The 22,535-nt window shown below is 52.5% G+C and overlaps 1 protein-coding gene across 4 annotated transcripts; it reads right to left on the bottom strand.

Annotated features, from left to right (window-relative positions):
- Nucleotides 1–417: 417 nt before the first annotated feature.
- On the bottom strand, nucleotides 418–22,049 carry LOC136633243 (PHD finger protein rhinoceros-like). Of its 4 annotated transcripts, none has more exons than XR_010793250.1 (5): nucleotides 21,448–22,049; nucleotides 20,303–20,509; nucleotides 17,704–17,954; nucleotides 16,591–16,793; nucleotides 418–1,490 (listed from the first exon to the last, which is right to left on the bottom strand). XR_010793250.1 is itself a non-coding variant. In XM_066608826.1 (5 exons), the coding sequence occupies exons 1-5, from the start codon at nucleotides 21,929–21,931 to the stop codon at nucleotides 1,288–1,290; spliced, it is 1,161 nt and encodes a 386-aa protein (XP_066464923.1). In that variant the 5' UTR covers nucleotides 21,932–22,049; the 3' UTR covers nucleotides 418–1,287. The 4 variants fall into 4 exon arrangements, 3 of the variants coding, with proteins under 3 accessions (XP_066464923.1, XP_066464943.1, XP_066464931.1); XM_066608826.1 differs by having other exon boundaries at nucleotides 418–1,509; nucleotides 17,910–17,954; XM_066608846.1 differs by having other exon boundaries at nucleotides 17,910–17,954.
- Nucleotides 22,050–22,535: the final 486 nt, after the last annotated feature.

Here is a 22,535-nt window from a genome sequence, read left to right as displayed (position 1 = left end):
GCAAAGAGAATCGATGGGGGTAAGGGGAGGCATTATGACTGCCTGGAGAATCCCTTTTTTGGGCGGGGGAGGCATTATGACTGTTGGGAAAATCGCTGTGGGGGGGAGGGGAGGTATAACGAAAGCTGTGAGAATCGCTGTGGGGGAGGGGAGGCATTATGATTTCCGGTAGAATCACTGGGGGGGGAGGGGAGGCATTATGACTGCTGGTCAAATCGCTGGGGCGGAAGGGGGGCATTATGAGTGCTGGGAGAATCGCAGGGGGGGGGGGGGAAAGGGGGGCATTATGACTGCAAGGAGAATCGCTGGGGGAAAGGGGAGGCATTATGACTGTGTGACCAGATGCTAATGTTGCCTAGTTCCAAATTGGTATAAGCAATCAACGAGCGCTCGGAGAAGACACGCTGACCAGTGTGATCAAAATGGCTTCTAGTTTATTGAAGCAAAAACATCAAATTAAATAGACCATAGACCACTCCCCAGAAAGGTAGGGCTTGTCTTGTGTTCAGCAAATAATTGCAAGGATACTTTCCTTCTTAATGAGCTATTGTAGAGAGAAAAACTTGAAACAGAGCATCTTGTTACTTTATCACAAATGTCCTTGGTACACTAAGTCCGAGGAGAAGGATAGATAAGCAGACCTTGGATGTCTGAGACAAACTATTTCCTGACCACCTGGTTCCCGCTTTCAGTATCTAAGGCATACATTTATTCTTCTTACTATTTATTCGTATTTTGATAGCCTAGCAACTAAATTAACCCTCTACATCTCCCCCATTTTGGACATGGAGTCAAGACAAGTACGACTCCTAGTCCATAAACACGTAATTCATATCGGCGCAGAGAAAACTTTTTCAGTACATTTAGAAATACATGAGATTATAACCTTAATTGCTCTATAAATGCATAATAAAATCATCACAACTTGTAATATACTTTGTAGAATCCCCATGAACCAACCTCCTAAACCAGAAAATCAATTGGCAGGGTTCAAAGAACTAAATGTGTTACCCCACCAGCTATCTCTGGTTTCTGAGTTCATTTGTCCATGCAAACAGTTCTTTTGACGGAACAGGAACAGCCAGGAAAGGAAAACTAGTGGCACCAGGTGTGTGTACAAGTCCAACAGTCTTTCACCTGTGAGGTGTTTAGTCCATCTACCAGTATTTGGTGGTGTCTAACAAAGTGGTTCTGGGCATTGTCCTTTTGCACCCTCTCACAAGGGCGAAGCATGGAGTGAGGAGTCCAAAAGTCCATCAATAAACAAAATGTCCTTCATTTTCCTTCTCATGGGGGGGCAAAGTAGGGCGTGAAAAGTCCCATTAGTCTCAAGACAAGCAACAGTTCCTTCAACTTTACTGAAGTAGGTGTAGTCAGCAGGACTTGATAGGGCCCCTTGAATCTGGGCCCTAGGGATTTCCGGACACGCCTCTTTACGACCACCCAGTCTCCAGGTTGTAGGGAGTGAGATCCCACTAGGTTGTCTGGGTCTGGAATGGGAGAAAAAGACTAGATTCTGGGTTACTGGTAGTTGGTCACACAGGTGCTTTACATATCCGGCTACTATGTCATAGCCCTGCTGTAGGGACTGTGGATGATACAGCCCCAATCTTGGCATAGAGCCAAACAACACTTCTTTTAACTTAAGCGTACCATTTTAGTCTTTTAACTTTGTTTAAACTCTGCGGGTGGTATGGGGTGTGAAACGCTTGTTCCACGCCAAGGGCTGACATCACCTCTCGCATCACTTCACCTGTAAAATGTGTACCTCTGTCACTCTCAATTGTCTCTAGTACCCCGCATCTGCGGATTACCTCATTCATGAGCTTCTGTGCGGTTACCTGCTTATTTACTTTGGTAACAGGGTAGGTCTCCAACCTGAAAAGAAATTAACAACAACAAGCACATATTCATACTTCCCAACGAGTGGGAGCTGAGTGTAGTCAATTTGCAATCCCTGAAATGGGTAGAGTGGTCTAGGCAAGTGTTATGTGGCAAATTTACTTCTGCCCTGTTGCTTACGGCAAAGATCATGCAAAATTGGACAAATGATGATGCAGCAGCTACAGAAAACCCAGGAGCCACCCGTCCTCGTTCAAGCGTGGACATCATTGCTGCTTTGATAGGTGTGTCTTTCCGTGCATCAGCTGGGCCATCATGGGGCATAGGGACCGTGGTGGGCAAGTGCTGTTGACTATTCACCATACGCCGTCCCATTTCTGCTGCTCCCATATTTAGTCCATTTATTCTTTCCTTCCTTGCTGGCTTGTAACTGTAAAAGTCTTTAGCATATCAAAGTCCAAAGTTTATATCAAAGTCCAAAGTTTTTGTTAAATTCTTCTTTTCTTCCATGGCTTGAGGACCACTGCCTTTGCTGTGTGGTCTGTGATGGCGTTGCCTCTTGTTTCTCTGTTGTAAGAATTGGTGTGAGCTTTCCACTTTGTCAGGTAGAAGTAAGTAGGGCCTCTGTGAGACTCTGCACCGCTGCATCATTCTTAATTGGCTGTCCTGCTGAGGTAACAAGCTGTCTGGCCTTCCATGTTGGGCCGTAATCATGAGCTATGCCAAATGCATACCGGGAGTCAGTGTAAATGTTTGCCGTCTTGTCTTTTGCCACTCTACCCGCCTCAGTGAGGGCATGCAATTCCGCTTCCTGTCTTGAGACATGCGGAGGCATTCTGCTTTTAGGACATCTTGTTGCGTGACCACTGTAAAACCTGTTACAAACCTTCCCTCGTCATTTAGGTATCTAGATCCATCCACAAACAGCTCAAACTGGGGGTTCTGCAGGGGCTTGTCTGTGACATGCGCAAACCCAGCCGTTTCCTGGGCCATGGAGGCCACACAGTCATGCTGGTTTCTGATGTCAAATGCCTCCTGTTCGTCAGTCAGGGAGTTGTAAAACAACTGATCCCCTGTACTTACTCCCCCATTTTGAATCTACGTCACCTAATGGAAGTAAGGTGGCTAGATTCAAGGTGGTGCACCTTTGGCTTGAGATGTTCGAGGAGGAATGCACTGCGAGTTCTATTGTATCTGCCTGGCAAGAAACAGATGTCTGCGGCTTACCTGAGTCAGGATACCATGTATGTCCTGTGGGGTGTAGATCACCATGGTGTGATCTTGGACAACGTCAGAATTTTTGTCCAGTAGTGCCTGGACTGCTAGAACCGCTCGGACGCATGATAGAGACCCTCTAGCCACCGCGTCAAAATGGGCACTGTAGTATGCTACAGGTCGCTTTTTGTCACCATGCATTTGTGTCAGTACAGTGGTAGCGTGTCCCGCCATCTCAGTGACGTACATCTGGAAAGGTTTGTCATAGTCTGGCAGCTCCAGTGCGGGTGCACTGGTTATCTGTACTTTCCCCGCGGGGTCAGGGCAAATGGCCGTAAACCCAAACAGTCGTACAGAGGCTGCATGGTCATGGAGGCAGAGCGTGTCCACGGCCGCCAGTATGAGTCCAGTCCCAAAAAGGTACGCAACTGAGCATGGGAGGTGGGAAGTTGCATGTCACTTACCACCTTCGTGCGTTCCGGCGTCAGGTGTCTAGTACCTGGACCTAGGCAGTGGCCCAGGAACACTACGTGAGATTTGCAGAACTGAAATTTGTCTTGCTGGCTTTGCAGCCATTCTACTCTGATGGAGGAAACACAAAAGGCTTAGTGATGCATTGAGGCAACCATTTGGGTCAGAAACACACAAAAAGTAAGTCATCAACATATTACAAGAGGGCGGTGCCCTCGGGAATTGGCCAGGCGTCTAATACCAGCTTCATGTATCTAGTGAACTGGTTTTGGGCTATTCTGTGCCCCTTATGGCAGCACTGTCCAACAGTACTGCTTTCCTCTAAAAATGAATGCAAACAAATACTGACAGTCTGGCTGGCCCTTTAAACTCTTTCTGTTAATGGGGAACAAAAGGGGTATTGGCTGGGAAGACACATTCCTTTAAGGGCTTTAAGTTAACATAAAGAAGAGACAGTGTCTGCAATTGCATCTTCCTGGACATGTACCAGGGGGTACTGACAGACCAAGGGGCTAAGAGCTTGTTCCTCTGCGTGCGTAAGAGTGAGGACAGGGAGAGGTGTCTTTCAGACCCGGGGTGTATACGAGCCTCACCGGACGGGTGAAGTTTGATACAACATCCTAAGGGTCCCATCACATCAATTCCCAATATGTTTTCAGGACCTTCCAACACAAGGAAGCGCGTGAGGCATCGCGACCCTTTAAACATTACCTCAAGCGGTTCAGTTTCTGCCAGCTGAATTGGCACTCCTGAAACCCCTTGCACCGATTACTGCTAGACAATCAGGCTGGTATTCTATTTCAAATAGATCATAACCTTGTTGCAAGAAGGAAAATACATTTTTTTTTTTTTTTAATTTAAAAATAGCTGACCTGCAATACCTAGATCACCTATGTCTTCCCTTCCCCCCCTTTGAACTAGGGTACTTAATTAAAAAAAAAGTAGCCAGGTTGAAAGGAGTAGCAACATTGGAAAGAATGAAAAGAGCACATTGTAGCCGGATCTGACAGGCCAGAGATAAGTGCTTGGGTTGCACTTGCGTGTATATGCTCCGGATGTCATGCGGGGGGGGGGGGGTGAGGACCACTAGGGGGTAGTTCAATACCAACTCCGACGATTTGTCAACCATTGCCTGTACTGCTGCCACCGCACACACACATGAGGGAGCTCCTCGAGCCACTGGATACAGCCTCATGGAATAGTACCCAAGTGGTCGTGGTTGTCCTCCGTGCCTTTATGTCAATACTGTCACCTGGCCAGAAAATTCAGTACAGAAAAGAATAAATGATAAAGTGTAAAAGGGTGAGAAATGAGCTTCAGGGGTGAGAGAGAGAAAAGAATGATTGAAAGGCAGTCATAGAGTAGTTGCATAAGAGTGGAAACAGAGTGGACCCATGGGCGGCAGTATGAAAACAAGGCCCAGAAAGGTGTGGAGTTTGGCAGCAGGTGTAAGTACAGGTATGGCCGTTTGCGCGTTTCTTCTACAGAACATTCTCTCAGAGGCATTATAATTGTGGCTTGTTGGCAGGCTTCCAAATTATCAGCACACAGCGCCTACATCACACATTTTACATTCATTACAGTTTGAACATGGGTCATTAATTCACATCCGTTCATGCGGTCAAGTCTCACTCAAATGTTAGTAAGAGTTCACACAGGACATAACGCGTATGATGCAACTGTCCTCATCTTGCAAACAAATGCATTCAATTCTGCCACCTCTCCCTGGAATCAGTCAAACTTTAACTGTCTGTAATACTAGAGATGTACAACAGATTCCACAACACTAATATTTCCCATAAAAGGAACACACATTTAGCAATTATGCACACGTCCAACCAATCACAGAACTGACATTTACACAAAGAACAGCAAAAACAGTAAGATTCACTGGATTCATTATGGGTTCTATTCTATTCAAGCAAGCTTAATTCCTGTCCAGGGTTCTCCGCTCTAATCTTTGGCCTTGAGAAGCACACATTCCTTCTCTGCAAATCTCACTATACCCCCCCCTTTCGGAGACAAGGGGGGGGGGGGGGGCGACTTGCAGCTGCAGCTTTTCACAAATCAAGCATTAACCCTCTATCTATTCCTATATATATATATATATATATATATATATATATATTATCACATATTGACCCTCTCCTTCCTTCTGTAAGCTTTTCTACTGCCGTCTGCGATCCTAGCGACCTTTCTTCTCAGCAGTATCTGACTTATGAGGAATGGACAACACGTACAGCAATGACACAATTTTAGGACATTAAGACATACAGGACAGACAGCACGGTGGTTAATTGTCACATAATTATCCACAGATTCTGCATGAACTTGCTTTATGTCCCAAAGGTACACAAACTATAAAGGATTCCCTTTCTCTGATAACTGCCGTATCTACACTTGCCTCAATCTATCTATTCTATCTCTGACTCTTTCCCAAACTTGCTAGTTGAAGACTCCCAAAATTCTAAAACACCTGCTTTTCTCAACAATTCGCTACTAGAGATGAGCGAACACCAAAATGTTCGGGTGTTCGTTATTCGTAACGAACTTCCCGTGATGCTCGAGGGTTCGTTTCGAACAACGAACCCCATTGAAGTCAATGGGCGACCGGAACATTTTTGTATTTCGCCGATGCTCGCTAAGGTTTTCATGTGTGAAAATCTGGGCAATTCAGGAAAGTGATGGGAATGACACAGTGACGGATAGGGCAGGCGAGGGGCTACATGGTGGGCTGCATCTCAAGTTCACAGGTCCCACTATTAAGCCACAATAGCGGCAAGAGTGCCCCCCCCCCCCCCCCCCCCACTGTCAGCATAAAGATCGTCCTCCTCTGGCACAGCTGTAACAGCTGTAGCAGAGAAGAACGATGTTTGCCCATTGAATTCAATGGAACCGGCAATACAGCCGACTCCACTGAATGCAATGGGCTGCCGGCGATCGCAGGATGAATGGTCGGAAAGGGGTTAAATATATAACCCCTTTCCTGCAATTCATCCAGAAATGTGTTACACTAAAAATATATACCGGCGTATAAGGCGACGGGGCGTATAAGACGACCCCCCAACTGTCACCTTATACGCCGGTAATACAGTGGAGCAAAGAATAAAAAGCATTACTTACGTTTTTAGATGATCTGCGGCGCTCCTGCAGGCTGTCACTCCCTCCTGGTCCACGGCAGACAAGCTTTCTCCACGAAAGACTTTAAATCCCTGCCTCCAGAAGCACATGTGCCTTCAGCCAATCACAGCCAATGACAATGATGTCATTGAATGGCTGTGATTGGCTGTGTTTCTGGAGGCGGGGATTTCAAGCCTTGAAATCCCCGCCTCCAGAAACACAGCCAATCACAGCCATTCAATGACATCATTGTCATTGGCTGTGATTGGCTGAAGGCACGTGTCTTTCTGGAGGCAGGGATTTAAAGTCTTTCGTGGAGAAAGGAATACTCTGCCGTGGATTAGGAGGGAGCGACAGCCTGCATGAGCGCCGCAGATCATCTAAAAACGTAAGTAATGCTTTTTATTCTTTTCTCCACTGTATTGCCGGCGTATAAGGTGACAGTTGGGGGGTCGTCTTATACGCCCGGTCGCCTTATACGCCGGTATATATTTTTAGTGTAACACATTTCTGGATGAATTGCAGGAAAGGGGTTATATATTTAACCCCTTTCCGACCATTCATCCTGCGATCGCCGGCAGCCCATTGCATTCAGTGGAGTCGGCTGTATTGCCGGTTCCATTGAATTCAATGGGCAAACATCGTTCTTCTCTGCTACAGCTGTTACAGCTGTGCCAGAGAAGAAGGATTTGTCTTCTATATGTTCTCAATGGGGTCAGCGCTGCTGCCGCTGGCCCCATTGAGCGCATATAGAATGCATCCATAGCGAGCAGCGGGAGGGGCAGACTTTCATATCAGGCGGACACCTTATCTCCCCAGCCACTCACAGCAGGGGGGTGGTATAGGGCTTAAACGTTGCAGGGGGAAGTTGTAATGCCTTCCCTGTCTTTATATTGGCCAAAAAAAAGCGCTAACGTCTCAGGGAAGAAAGTTTAATTTACCAGAACACCGCATGGTGTTCGTTACGAATAACGAACATCCCGAACACCCTAATATTCGCACGAATAGCAAGCTCGGACGAACGCGTTCGCTCATCTCTATTCGCTACATTCTTTCCCCACGGCTAACTTGCTTTGTCTGACCTTTGCTATTTCTCTAGCTGTTCCCATATAGGCATACTCCTTGCCTTGGACGTTTCTCATAACTGGCGTCTCTGATATCGTATAGACGTACCTACCGATATTCTCCCCTTCCCTCACTCTTATTATCTCAATAGGGGTAAAATCTTCCAGCAATCCCACAGATTACTTCGGAGGGTTGAGGGGAGACCACATTTACTGATATCTTCCCCTTCCCTCTCTCTAATTCCTGCCCCCATCTCAATATGCCCACTATTTTTTCACTAAGTATACAGGACACTATTTTCACACAGTACGTTATAGGAGGACACACAGTCATTCCTTGTCCCGGAATAGTTTTACAGCGACTTCCAGTAATCACACAGATTACCTCGGAGGGTTAAGGGGAGACCACACTTGCCTTTCAGGGAACCTTTGGTGATATTATAACAAAGCCAACAAAAGCAGATAATTGCCAATGTGATACAAACAATCAGTACAGAAACTTCAAGAATTTCCTCAGGTAACATGGCATAAAACAACAGGGTATGAGTTCTTCCGTCTATTACAGTTTTATGAACACATACGTTAAAAATATGGCGGAGTATTCTTATAAATACATGCAGCAACTAACCGTCTGTCAACGATGAGCCCAAAAATCAGGGAAGCCCAGAATCGAAGTGGCAAGACAAGGGCCTACCTTTCACCGGTGATTTTTGGTTTCTGGGGTCCCGTGATCCTGGTCCCGTAGTGTTGGCAGTTGGCATCGTCAGATATCGGCTGCAGGTAAAGAATAAACTCCGCCCCACGTTGCTGGTGCCAAGTAACTGTAGGGGGTCCTTCCAAGGGGGACCAGATGCTAATGTTGCCTAGGTCCAAATTGGTATAAGCAATCAACGAGCGCTCGGAGAAGACACGCCGACCAGTGTGATCAAAATGGCTTCTAGTTTATTGAAGCAAAAACATCAAATTAAATAGACCATAGACCACTGCCCAGGAAGGTAGGGCTTGTCTTGTGTTCAGCAAATAATTGCAAGGATACATTCCTTCTTAATGAGCTATTGTAGAGAGAAAAACTTGAAACAGAGCATCTTGTTACTTTATCACAAATGTCCTTGGTACACTAAGTCCGAGGAGAAGGATAGATAAGCAGACCTTGGATGTCTGAGACAAACTATTTCCTGACCACCTGATTCCCGCTTTCACTATCTAAGGCATACATTTATTTTTCTTACTATTTATTCGTATTTTGATAGCCTAGCAAACTAAATTAACCCTCTACAACTGCCTGGAGAATCGCCGGGGGGGAGGGAGGGCATTATGACTGCCGAAAGAATCGCTGGGAGGGGGAGGCATTATGACCGCCGGGAAAATCACTGGGGGGAAGGAGAGCATTATGACTGCTGGGAGAATCGCTTGGGGTGGGGGTGGGGGGTGGTGGGGGGTGTGGGGAGGCCTTTAAGACTGCTGGGAGAATCCCTGGGGGGGACGGGAGGCATTATGGCTGCTGGGAGAATCGCTGTGGGGTAGGGGGGAGAGGATGCATTATGACTGCTGGGAGAATAGCTGTGGGGGGGCGATGGGAGGTATTATGACTGCTGGGAGAATCGCTGTAAGGGGGGGAGACATTATGACTGTCGGGAGAATCGCTGTGGGGGAGGGGAGGCATTATGACTGCTGGGAGAATCGCTGTGGGGGAGGGGGGAGGGGATGCATTATGACTGCTGGGAGAATCGCTGGGGGGGGGGGCGATGGGAGGCATTATGACTGCTGGGAGAATCGCTGGGGGGGAGGGGAGGCATTATGACTGTTGGGAGAATCGCTGGGGGGGAGGGGAGGCATTATGACTGTCGGGAGAATCACTGGGTGGGGAGGTATTATGACTGCCGGGAAAAATCGCTGGGGGGGGGGGGGGGAGGGGGGCATTATGACTGCCGGGAGAATCGATGGGGGGAAGAGGGGCATTATGACTTCCAGGAGAATCGCCAGGGGGGAAGGGGGGCATTATGACTGCTGGGAGAATCGCTTTGGGGGGGGGGGGATGCATTATGACTGCTGGGAGAATCGCTGTTTGGGGGGAGGGGAGGCTTTATGACTGCTGGGAGAATCGCTGTGGGGGCGGAGGCATTATGACTGCAGGGAGAATTGCTGTGGGGGAGGGGAGGCATTATGACTTCCTGGAGAATCGCTGGGGGGGAGGGGAGGCATTATGACTGCCGGAAAAATCGCTGGGGGGAAAGGGGGGCATTATGACTGCTGGGAAAATCGCAGGGGGGGGGGAAGGGGGGCATTATGACTGACAGGAGAATCGATGGGGGGAAGAGGGGCATTATGACGTCCAGGAGAATCGCCAGGGGGGAAGGGGGGCATTATGACTGCTGGGAGAATCGCTGTGGGGGGGGGGATGCATTATGACTGCTGGGAGAATCGCTGTTTGGGGGGAGGGGAGGCATTATGACTGCTGGGAGAATCGCTGTGGGGGGGGGCATTGCGACTGCTGGGAGAATTGGTGTGGGGGAGGGGAGGCATTATGACTGCCGGGCAAATCGCTGGGGAGGAAGGGGGACATGATGACTGTGGGGAGAATCGCAGGGGGGTGGGAGGTATTATGACTGCTGGGAGAATCGCTAATGGGGAGGGGAGGCATTATGACTGCCGCGAAAATCGCTAATGGGGAGGGGGGGCATTATGACTGCCGGGAAAATCGCTGGGGGAGGGGGAGGGAGGGGGGCATTATGACTACTGGGAGAATCGGATGGGGGGGGGAAGGGCGGCATTATGACTGCAAAGAGAATCGATGGGGGAAAGCGGAGGCATTATGACTGCCTGGAGAATCCCTGTTTGGGGGGGGGGGATTATGACTGTTGGGAGAATCGCTGTGGGGGGGAGGGAAGGTATTACGACTGCTGGGAGAATTGCTGTGGGGGGGGGGAGGCATTATTACTGCTGGGAGAATCGCTGGGGGGGAGGGGAGGCATTGTGACTGCCGGTCAAATATCACTGGGGGGGAAGGGGGGCATTATGACTGCTGGGAGAATCGCAGGTGGGGGGGGAGGCATTATGACTGCTGGGAGAATCGCTGTGGGGGGGAAGGGGGAGGCATTATGACTGCTGGGAAAATCGCCGGGGGTAGGGGGGGCATTATGACTGCCTGGAGAATCGCCGGGGGGGAAGGAGGGCATTATGACTGCTGGAAGAATCGCTGGGGGAGGGGGGGGGGGAGGGGAGGCATTATGACCGCCGGGAAAATCTCTAGGGTGGGGAGAAGGGCATTATGACTGCTGGGAGAATCGCTGTGGGGGCGATGGGAGACATTATGACTGCTGGGAGAATCGCTGTAAGGGTGGGAGGCATTATGACTGCTTGGAGAATCGCTGTGGGGGCGGAGGCAATATGACAGCTGGGAGAATCGCTGGGGGGCAGGGGAGACATTATGACTGCTGAGAGAATCGCTGGGAGGAGGGGAAGCATTATGACTGCCAGGAAAATCGCTGGGGGGGGGAGGGGGGCATTATGACTGCCGGCAGAATCGATGGGGGGGGGGGAGGGGGGCATTATGACTTCTGGGAGAATCGCCAGGGGGGAAGGGGGGCATTATGACTGCTGGGAGAATAGCTGTGGGGGGGCGATGGGAGGCATTATGACTGCTGGGAGAATCCCTGGGGGGGACGGGAGGCATTATGACTGCTGGGAGAATCGCTGTAAGGGGGGGAGACATTATGACTGTCGGGAGAATCGCTGTGGGGGGGGAGACATTATGACTGTCGGGAGAATCGCTGTGGGGGAGGGGAGGCATTATGACTGCTGGGAGAATCGCTGTGGGGTAGGGGGGAGAGGATGCATTATGACTGCTGGGAGAATAGCTGTGGGGGGCGATGGGAGGCATTATGACTGCTGGGAGAATCGCTGTAAGGGGGGGAGACATTATGACTGTCGGGAGAATCGCTGTGGGGGGGGAGACATTATGACTGTCGGGAGAATCGCTGTGGGGGAGGGGAGGCATTATGACTGCTGGGAGAATCGCTGTGGGGGAGGGGGGAGGGGATGCATTATGACTGCTGGGAGAATCGCTGGGGGGGGGGTGATGGGAGGCATTATGACTGCTGGAAGAATCGCTGGGGGGGGGAGGGGAGGCATTATGACTGTTGGGAGAATCGCTGGGGGGGGGGGAGGGGAGGCATTATGACTGTCGGGAGAATCACTGGGTGGGGAGGTATTATGACTGCCGGGAAAATCGCTGGGGAGGGGGGAGGGGGGCATTATGACTGCCGGGAGAATCGATGGGGGGAAGAGGGGCATTATGACTTCCAGGAGAATCGCCAGGGGGGAAGGGGGGCATTATGACTGCTGGGAGAATCGCTGTGGGGGGGGGGGGGGATGCATTATGACTGCTGGGAGAATCGCTGTTTGGGGGGAGGGGAGGCTTTATGACTGCTGGGAGAATCGCTGTGGGGGCGGAGGCATTATGACTGCAGGGAGAATTGCTGTGGGGGAGGGGAGGCATTATGACTTCCTGGAGAATCGCTGGGGGGGAGGGGAGGCATTATGACTGCCGGAAAAATCGCTGGGGGGAAAGGGGGGCATTATGACTGCTGGGAAAATCGCAGGGGGGGGGGGAAGGGGGGCATTATGACTGACAGGAGAATCAATGGGGGGAAGAGGGGCATTATGACGTCCAGGAGAATCGCCAGGGGGGAAGGGGGGCATTATGACTGCTGGGAGCATCGCTGTGGGGGGGGGGGGGGGCATTGCGACTGCTGGGAGAATTGGTGTGGGGGAGGGGAGGCATTATGACTGCCGGGCAAATCGCTGGGGAGGAAGGGGGACACGATGACTGCGGGGAGAATCGCAGGGGGGTGGGAGGCATTATGACTGCTGGGAGAATCGCTAATGAGGAGGGGAGGCATTATGACTGCCGCGAAAATCGCTAATGGGGAGGGGAGGCATTATGACTGCCGGGAAAATCGCTGGGGGAGGGGGAGGGAGGGGGGCATTATGACTGCTGGGAGAATCGGACGGGGGGAAGGGTGGCATTATGACTGCAAAGAGAATCGATGGGGGAAAGCGGAGGCATTATGACTGCCTGGAGAATCCCTGTTTGGGGGGGGGGGGGGAGAGATTATGACTGTTGGGAGAATCGCTGTGGGGGGGGAGGGGAGGTATTACGACTGCTGGGAGAATTGCTGTGGGGGGGGGGGCATTATTACTGCTGGGAAAATTGCTGTGGGGGAGGGGAGGCATTATGACTGCTGGGAGAATCCCTGAGGGGGAGGGGAGGCATTATGACTGCTGGGGAATCGCTGTGGTAGAGGGGGGAGGGGATGCATTATGACTGCTGGGAGAATCGCTGGGGGGGGGGGCAATGGGAGGCATTATGACTGCTGGGAGAATCGCTGTGGGGGTGGGGAGGCTTTATGACTGCTGGGAGAATCGCTGTGGGGGTGGGGAGGCATTATGACTGCTGGGAGAATCGCTGTGGGGGCGAAGGCAATATGACAGCTGGGAGAATCGCTGGGGGGGAGAGGAGACATTACGACTGCTGGGAGAATCGCTGGGGGGGAGGGGAGGCATTATGACTGTCGGGAGAATCACTGGGTGGGGAGGTATTATGACTGCCGGGAAAATCGCTGGGCGGGGGAGGGGGGCATTATGACTGCCGGGAGAATCGATGGGGGGAAGAGGGGCATTATGACTTCCAGGAGAATCGCCAGGGGGGAAGGGGAGCATTATGACTGCTGGGAGAATCGCTGTGGGGGGGGGGGGGGATGCATTATGACTGCTGGGAGAATCGCTGTTTGGGGGGAGGGGAGGCTTTATGACTGCTGGGAGAATCGCTGGGGGGGCGGAGGCATTATGACTGCAGGGAGAATTGCTGGGGGGGAGGTGAGGCATTATGACTTCCTGGAGAATTGCTGGGGGGGGGGAGGGGAGGCATTATGACTGCCGGAAAAATCGCTGGGGGGAAAGGGGGGCATTATGACTGCTGGGAAAATCGCAGGGGGGGGGGGAGAGGGGCATTATGACGTCCAGGAGAATCGCCAGGGGGGAAGGGGGCATTATGACTGCTGGGAGAATCGCTGTGGGGGGGGGAGGCATTGCGAATGCTGGGAGAATTGCTGTGGGGGAGGGGAGGCATTATGACTGCCGGGCAAATCGCTGGGGAGGAAGGGGGGCATGATGACTGCGGGGAGAGTCGCAGGGGGGTTGGAGGCATTATGACTGCTGGGAGAATCGCTAATGGGGAGGGGAGGCATTATGACTGCCGCGAAAATCGCTAATGGGGAGTGGAGGCATTATGACTGCCGGGAAAATCGCTGGGGGAGGGGGAGGGGGAGGGAGGGGGGCATTATGACTGCTGGGAGAATCGGATGGGGGGGAAGGGCGGCATTATGACTGCAAAGAGAATCGATGGGGGAAAGCGGAGGCATTATGACTGCCTGGAGAATCCCTGTTTGGGGGGGGGGGAGAGATTATGACTGTTGGGAGAATCGCTGTGGGGGGGAGGGGAGGTATTACGACTGCTGGGAGAATTGCTGTGGGGGGGGGAGGCATTATTACTGCTGGGAGAATTGCTGTGGGGGAGGGGAGGCATAATGACTTCCGGGAGAATCGCTGGGGGGGAGGGGAGGCATTGTGACTGCCGGTCAAATATCACTGGGGGGGAAGGGGGGCATTATGACTGCTGGGAGAATTGCAGGGGGGGGGGAGGCATTATTACTGCTGGGAGAATTGCTGTGGGGGAAGGGAGGCATAATGACTTCCGGGAGAATCGCTGGGGGGGAGGGGAGGCATTGTGACTGCCGGTCAAATATCACTGGGGGGGAAGGGGGGCATTATGACTGCTGGGAGAATCGCAGGGGGGGAGGCATTATGACTGCTGGGAAAATCGCCGGGGGTAGGGGGGGCATTATGACTGCCTGGAGAATCGCCGGGGGGGAGGGAGGGCATTATGACTGCTGGAAGAATCTCTGGGGGGGGGGAGGGGGAGGCATTATGACCGCCGGGAAAATCTCTAGGGTGGGGAGAAGGGCATTATGACTGCTGGGAGAATCGCTGTGGGTGGGGGGGGGGGAGAGGGGAGGCATTATGACTGCTGGGAGAATCGCTGTGGGGGGGGGAGGGGAGGCATTATGACTGCTGGGAGAATCGCTGTGGGGGGGGAGGGGATGCATTATGACTGCTGGGAGAATCGCTGTGGGGGCGATGGGAGACATTATGACTGCTGGGAGAATCGCTGTAAGGGAGGGAGGCATAATGACTGCTGGGAGAATCGCTGTGCGGGGGGGGAGGTATGACTACTGGGAGAATCGCTGTGGAGGGGAGGGGAGGCATTATGACTGTGGGGAGAATCACTGTGGGGGGGAGAGGCATTATGACTGCTGGGAATATCGCTAGGGGGGAGGGGAGGTAATATGGCTGCTGGGAGAATCGCTGTGGGGGGGGGGGGGGTGGAGGAGAGGCATTATGACTGCTGGGAGAATCATTGGGTGGAGGGGAGGCAATATGACTGCTGGGAGAATCACTGTGGGGGGGGTGGAGGGGAGGCATTATGACTACTGGGAGAACCGCCTGGGGGGCGGAGGGGGAGGGGAGGCATTATGAATGCTGGGAGAATCTCTGTAGGGGGGGAGGGGAGGCATTATGACTGCTGGGAGAATCGCTGTAGGGGGGCGGGGAAGGCATTATGACTGCTGGGAGAATCGCTGTTGGGGGGGAAGGGGATGCATTATGACTGCTGGGAGAATCGCTGTGGGGGGGGGAGGGAAGGCATTATGACTGCCAGGAAAATCGCTGGGGGGGGGGGGGCGGGGGGGCGGGGAGGCATTATGACTGCTGGGAGAATCCCTGGGGGGGGGGAGGCTTTATGACTGCTGGGAGAATCGCTGTAGGGGGGGAGGGGAGGCATTATGACTGCTGGGAGAATCGCTGTAGGGGGTCGGGGAAGGCATTATGACTGCTGGGAGAATCGCTGTTGGGGGGGAAGGGGATGCATTATGACTGCTGGGAGAATCGCTGTGGGGGGGGAGGGAAGGCATTATGACTGCTGGGAGAATCGCTGTGCAGGGGGGGGAGGTATTATGAGTACTGGGAGAATCGCTGTGGAGGGGAGGGGAGGCATTATGACTGTGGGGAGAATCACTGTGGGGGGGAGAGGCATTATGACTGCTGGGTGTATCGCTAGGGGGACTGCGTGCACCCACTAATCCTCGACCATAGATCTCGCTATCTTATCAAACAAACTCATACTCCTTGTTGCTGAAAATTTGTGGGGTAGGCCACAGCTTTATTAAATCTATTAACGTTTTGTAACTCCAAACTTTAACTTTAATGTCACCATTGAATCTTCCATGCTCGACCAAAATTCCTTTAATAGTCACAAGTCCATCCTGAGGTGTTTGGAAGCCCCATATTCTTTACGTGCTTGCTAACCACCTCGGAAAACACCTCAGGCATGGAAGCTTTACGCCATTAGGAATGTGGCATAAACCTATGCCACAGGCCGCCCCACCCTATAGACCCTAGCTAGCGCTGCCTCCACTCCATCCTGAATCCCTGATAGGAACGTATCTAAACCGACGTCATTTAGGTGAATCCCGTACCGCCTAAGGGCTCCCCTCTCCCTGTGCTCTAACTCCCAATGCCTAATAGCAATCCCGCCCAGCGACTGAACAAACTGCGACATCTTTAGGTTTATTAGTTTCCTCACACATTCAATCGCCTCCGGGTTCCTGGCCTCTCTCTAGTAGCGCCTTGCCACGATGTCCGACCACACAAGAATCGACTCGTTGAAACACTCTCTAAAGCGGAGCATGTCCTGCTTCATAAGGACCAATAGCTCTCCCATTTTTATTTTTCCAAGGTCATTCCCCCCGGCATGTATTACCAGTATCACTCTTCGGGGGGTCCACCTGCCGATCTGCATCACCTCCTTCAGGAGCCTTGGCCATAACAGTCCACGAATCCCGTGCCAATGCACCGTTGTTCCTTGTAAACCCAGACTCTTTCCCAATGGGCGCATCATGGCTCTCTTCTCTGCCCAGTGCACGTAGGAGTGCCCGATGATCCAAACTGTCCATTGTCCGCTCGCTGGAATGAAAAGACTCAACTACTATACTAATTCTGAAACAACTACTCCGCCTACATACTATTAAGCTATATGCCTCAATATACATCTAATTTAACTCTAAAATTTTTTTTTTTTTATTATTTAAATTTTATAATATATATAATGGTTATTTAACTTGTTATGCTTTACCTCAGAATTTTCCGTCCGCTTACCGCCTTATCTAATAATCAAATCTGGTCTAACGTACGACTTATATGCGTTAGACCTCCACCTGCCTAGCCTCTTCACTCCTTCCTCTAGCATACCGCAAGAATCCGCCGTCGTGGCCGCCCCTATGCGAAAGGAGTGAGTGCCGAACTCAGCTGGGTTTAATCCTATTTTCTTTAACGATGAACGCAGTAACGCCGAAAACTGAAAACGGGTTAAGGGAAGGCCCGACGAATGAACTAAGAACTGCTGGACCGTTGGCCTAACTGCCATATATTGTGATACTAGTTTGATAGGGCACCACCTTGAACCTAATTTATTTATGGAAATCCACTCTCCTCTGCCGTACCTATCCGTTTTGGATTTCATCACACATACTCTGAATGTCTCCTCCGACACCAGGACGTCCGCACTCGCTAGTCCCCCGCTCTTTTGTTTACTGACTGGCACTAACTCGCTTACTCTGAGGGCTGCGAAGAACGCCAAGACGAACGCCACCCTAAATAACAACGCCTCATGTTCATCTCTGCATATTGATTCCAAAATCTCCAGCAATTCCTGCAGTATAGAAAAGGTGATGGGGCGACGGGAATCCCCTCGTCCCCCCTCCTTCTTCCAACCTTGTATGATTTTCTTGAAAACAAAATCCTTAGTCACATCCGTTCTAGCGTTTAGCTGTAAGAAAAAGGCCACACCTGCCAGGTGTTTTTTAGCCACACTCACTGTAACTCTTCTAGCCCGAAGAGACGCTAACATGTCGAATGTTGCTGTCCTCGCCTGCTGCTCATCGACCGTTCCGCTATCAATGAAACTCAACCATGTGGCCCAAACCGACTCATAAGACCTCCAAGTCGTTTCGGCTACCGACGCCCGAACCAATTTCATCAGCTCTCGTCTGCCAACTTCCACAAGTGCGGAGGGCAACGTACCCCTTCCTTGTCCACCGATGGGTGTAGTTCCCTGAACGTCTTCATCTGCGAACGAGAGAGAGCATCAGCTCGCCCGTTCTCGCAACCCGGAACGTGTCTCGCTTTTTAAACAGATGTTCAGCTGCAAGCATCGTAATATAAAATATCTCAAAAAGGCCAGAACCGTCGCTGATGACGCGGACTGCTTGTTGATGATCTGGACCACTGCTGCGTTATCCGACCAAAAGCATATAGTTTGATCCGTTAACAGTGATTCCCACACCTCAACCGCTACCACCAACGGGAAAAACTCCAACAAAGTTATGTCTTTCGTCCAGTTCCTTTCCAACCAACCTACTGGCCAGGACTCCCTACACCAGTGATTCCGAAAGATAACGCCAAAACCGCTTGATCCGGCTGCATCTGAGAAAAGGCTGAGCTCCTTGCTCGACCTTTCCTCCTCCTGACAAATAACTTGACCGTTAAACTCCAATAGAAATATCCTCCAAATGTGGAGGTCCGCTCTTATACCTCGCGTTATCCGAATGAAATGGTGGGGCCCTTTTGCCCCCACCGTGGCCAACGACAACCTCCTTGCGAAAGCGCGTCCCATAGGGATGACTCTGCAAGCGAAGTTTAACAAACCGATCAAGACCTGTAGTTGATGCAGCGTCGCTTTTTTCGAGCCCGATATAGTTACCACCGATTGGCGCAATCGAGCCACCTTTTCCACCGGTAAGCGGAAAACCATTTCCACTGTGTCTATCTCGATGCCCAAGAAGACTATGTTTGTTACCGGGCCAATGGTCTGTTCCTCCGACAATGGGACCCCCGCTCTCCGCATCAATTTACGAAAGGAGGATAACAAAAATTCGCAATCTCCGGATGTTTCCGCACCCACGAAAAGAAAATCATCGAGGTAGTGTATTACCGATGGGATGCCCGTCTCAAATCTATTCGAGAAAGGAGCTGAAAACTTCAAAGTAATAGCAAGAGATAGAGCAACCCATCGGCAAACACATGTCGAAAAAATATTGGTTGTCCACCATGCATCCCAGCAGGTGGAAGCATTCATGGTGAACCGGAAGCAAACGGAAAGCGGATTCAATGTCGGCCTTCGCCTGCAGGGCCCGCTTCCCAGCAGCCCGAACCAGGCGAACCGCACTGTCGAACGAAGTGTACTTTACCGCAGCTTGCTCTTTTGTTATCCCGTCGTTGACTGATTCGCCGCTTGGGAAGGACAGGTGGTGTATCAAACGGAATTTACCGGATTCCTTCTTGGGAACGAGTCCCAAGGGGGAAACTCGCAAGTTGTGAAACGGAGGGGACGAAAAGGGGCCGGACATACGGCCCAATTCAACTTCCTTTGTCAATTTTTCTAAAACTAATGCCGTGTTGTCTATTGCCGATTTTAAGTTTGTACAAAACATCGCCGCAGGCTGTTCCACAAAGGGGATCTTGAATCCCTTAGTGAAGCCCTCTCTGAGCAGGCTTGCTTCCTGCTTCCTGGGGTAACGGTCTAGCCAGCTGTGCAGATAGCTGCTTCTCACCGGGGTTCGCTGAGTTGCCGGCAACCCCCGGCGTAGCGGCACCTCTCTGCTTACGGAAACAACGGATTGCCGCATGCTGGCCACCGCAGATGGAGCACTCGTGTCGGAATTTACACGTCGCATAGAATCTACAGTGTCCTTCATTGTACAACCAGCATGATCCGTTAGGTCGTGACTGGGCCGCCGATGGCTGTTGAGCAGCTGCGGCGGCTCCCCCTGGAAAGGACTGCTTTTGAGGGCGTTGAGACAGTATCAGCTGTATCCAAACGTCTGTTGCTTTGGACGCCCAGCTGATTTGTCCCATGCCTGATACCCGACGCCTAAAGTCATCATCATACTTCCACCATGCCGACCCACTGTGAAGTTTATACACGCTGTATATCGTATTCGCGTATACCATCAGCTCCGGACCCTTACTAGGGTTGTGCTGACATGTAACATGCGCTAACACCAAGAACGCCTGAAGCCAGTTGCGAAAGGTCTTGGCTATTTTCGGCTTCTTTTCCGTCCCGCGCTCATACGCGCGTTCTTTGTCCACGGTCACATGGTCGGCTGATAGTAGAGACCAAATATCAATATACAGCCCTTTCTTGATTTTTTCCACCGTCTCTTCTTCCAAACCCACCCCCAAAGGGGCGACACCACAAAACAATGAGTCAGCGAACTTTAGGCCGACGTTATGCTCTACTGACATTTCTTTACCGTCAGGCGAGCCCATGCCCCCTGGTGAGGAGGACACTGAAAGCCCTTGTTTTTGTTCAATTTTACCCAGTAGAGACTTTAAGACCTCAACCAAATCACTTTTTCCAGCCTCCCTTGCTGGATCCATAACATTTTTCCATGCAGCAGAACATGAAGACTCACCACCCCTCTCGCATTCCGGTGCCGATGTTAGGCCTCGGGTTTGCGCGAGCGACCGTCCTATACGCTCCGTGTTCGGGTATCTCCTTTGTTCTTCGGCTACCTCTTCGCGAACGGCATTGGACCGTGCTGGCTCCTGGCCCCGGACGGACCGCTCCATTGAGTGCCTCTGCCTCCTACGGCGCTGTTGCCCCTTGCTGATGGAAGACGCTGGTGAGAAAGATGTCTGGCAAGAATGGGTCGGGAGACAAGGCCTAGCGTCGCGCCTGCTCTCCATGACTCTGCCCCTCGGCGCTGGTGACCTCTCCGCACTCCAGAAACCACGCGCCAGTTGCAATGCGCTGCGCCCTGGCTAGCCTAGCCTGCGCGATGCAACCGCTGTTTCCCGTTCGTGGCCCATCTGTGTACGCCTGTCTGCTATGCGTGCACCTGTTTGGCCGCTTGGGCTATGCCAGATGAGGCCCGCCTCTCCTATACCTCTGGCTGCGGTAGCGAAGTCTCCGTGACTCCTATAGTTACAGCGCCTTGATGAATGACTGCTGGCTTCAGAAAGTGGTGACTCAGGGGTTATGCCCCCCCTCCCGCCGCTAGACGGGCTATCATATGACTGGCGCTTCTCCACCCTTTGCTGGCTATAGCTTGTGGCGGGTGGAGTGTGGGGGCTGTCTGGCCCCTCGCTATCCCCTGAGCTGAAAAGGGGGGGGGGGTACTGTTCCCAGTGAGTGGCCGTTACCCCCCCTCAGCCCTATATCCCTGCTGCATTGCCCCATCTCTTCTGACCCCCCCCTCTGCCTTTCCCTAACTCTCCCCGCTTGTCCCCGCTCCGATATAGCGCTGGGCCGAGCCGTGTAGTAACCGGCGGCATTGCCCTCATAGCTAGCTGCCTGTGGCCCGCCTGGGCTTCTTGTATGAGCGGCCGCACTGCGCCTTCCGGGCGCTGCCGCGATGACGCTGCTCGCTGCGTGCGCCGACGCCGCCCACTTCCGGCGCCGCGTGCCGCTTATTGGCTCCGCCTACCAATGCCGCATGACGCCCGTCGCCGCCATCTTGCGACGCCACGTGGCGCCTGACGCCGCGGCCATCTTGTGCGTTTTCGCGCCACTCGCCGGCACCGCCATCTTGGCCCCCTCCCCGCTTCCAACGCTCACCTGATCCTGCTGAGCGCCCGCCCGCGCGCCGACCTGCCGATGGACCCATCGCCGCTACTGCTCCTGCATCGCTTCTTCCTGGTGGTGAGTGACTCGCCTGTTCTTCCACACTTCCTCTTGCTTGTGTCGCTCGCACACCGTTGGTCCTCTTCGGCCTCGTATGTTGCACCGTCGCTGCTCTTTGTGGTGCGGCCCTTTGCCCCTCTTCCGCTCTTGGGGTGCTTCTCGTGGCTCCCCGCTTCGCCACCGGGCTGGGGCTGAGACGTGCCGGGGGGTTCTTCCTCCTCTTCGGTCTTCCTCTGGAGTTGTCCTCTTCGGGCGCCGTCTGGGGTTGCGATATGGCCGGCTGCTGTTCCTCGTTCGCTCCTCCTGGCAGAGCCGTCGCTGGTGCAGGGGGGGCTCTGCACGCTTTCAGAAGCTGCTCTAACCTGCCGGTCCCGTCCTGAATGACAGCCTCTCGGATCTTCCTTTGTAGCTCCTCCATCCTTCTTTCTTCTGCTGCTTCGGAAAGCTTCCTTTCAACTTCTACTCCACTTCTCCCTTGAAACTTGCTGCTTTCCTTCTTTCTTCTCCTCTTCTTCTTTCCCCTGCTTCAGACTACGTCTTCCTTCTTCCTCTCGATCCTCTGGCTCCTCCTCTTCCTGTTACCCCTCCCCCTCTTCTTCTGCTCGCTCTTTTTTTAACCCCTTGTTAGCCCTCAGTCCCTATGCCGCTTCGTTAAGCACTGTGCTGCATTCCCGGAGGGGAGGTAACATGACTGCTGGGAGAATCGCTGTGGAAGGGGGGGGGGGGGGGGTAGGCATTATGACTGCTGGGAGAATCATTGGGGGGAGGGGAGGCAATATGACTGCTGGGAGAATCATTGGGGGGAGGGGAGGCAATATGACTGCTGGGAGAATCGCTGGGGGGGTGGTGGTGGTGGAGGGGAGGCATTATGACTGCTGGGAGAATCCCGGGGGGGGGGGGGGGAGGCATTATGACAGCCGGAAAAATCGCAGAGGGGGGGGGGGGGGGGGCGGGGAGGCATTATGACTGCTGGGAGAATCCCTGGGGGGGGAGGGGAGGCTTTATGACTGCTGGGAGAATCG

The sequence above is a fragment of the Eleutherodactylus coqui genome, chromosome 1, assembly GCF_035609145.1.
Source record: "Eleutherodactylus coqui strain aEleCoq1 chromosome 1, aEleCoq1.hap1, whole genome shotgun sequence".
Classification (NCBI taxonomy): Eukaryota; Metazoa; Chordata; class Amphibia; order Anura; family Eleutherodactylidae; genus Eleutherodactylus; species Eleutherodactylus coqui.
The sequence above is the reverse complement of the archived record's forward strand: the minus strand, read 5'-3'. Positions and strand labels throughout refer to the sequence as shown.

Coding starts and splice junctions, on each gene's coding strand:
- LOC136633243 (XM_066608826.1), bottom strand. CDS start 21,931: ATGGAGGAGCTACAAAGGAAGATCCGAGAGGCTGTCATTCAGGACGGG. Junction 20,510..21,447: donor CGGGCGCTCAGCAGGATCAG/GTGAGCGTTGGA, acceptor CTTTCTCACCAG/CGTCTTCCATCAGCAAGGGG. Junction 16,794..17,909: donor CATCGGTGGACAAGGAAGGG/GTACGTTGCCCT, acceptor TTTTCATTCCAG/CGAGCGGACAATGGACAGTT.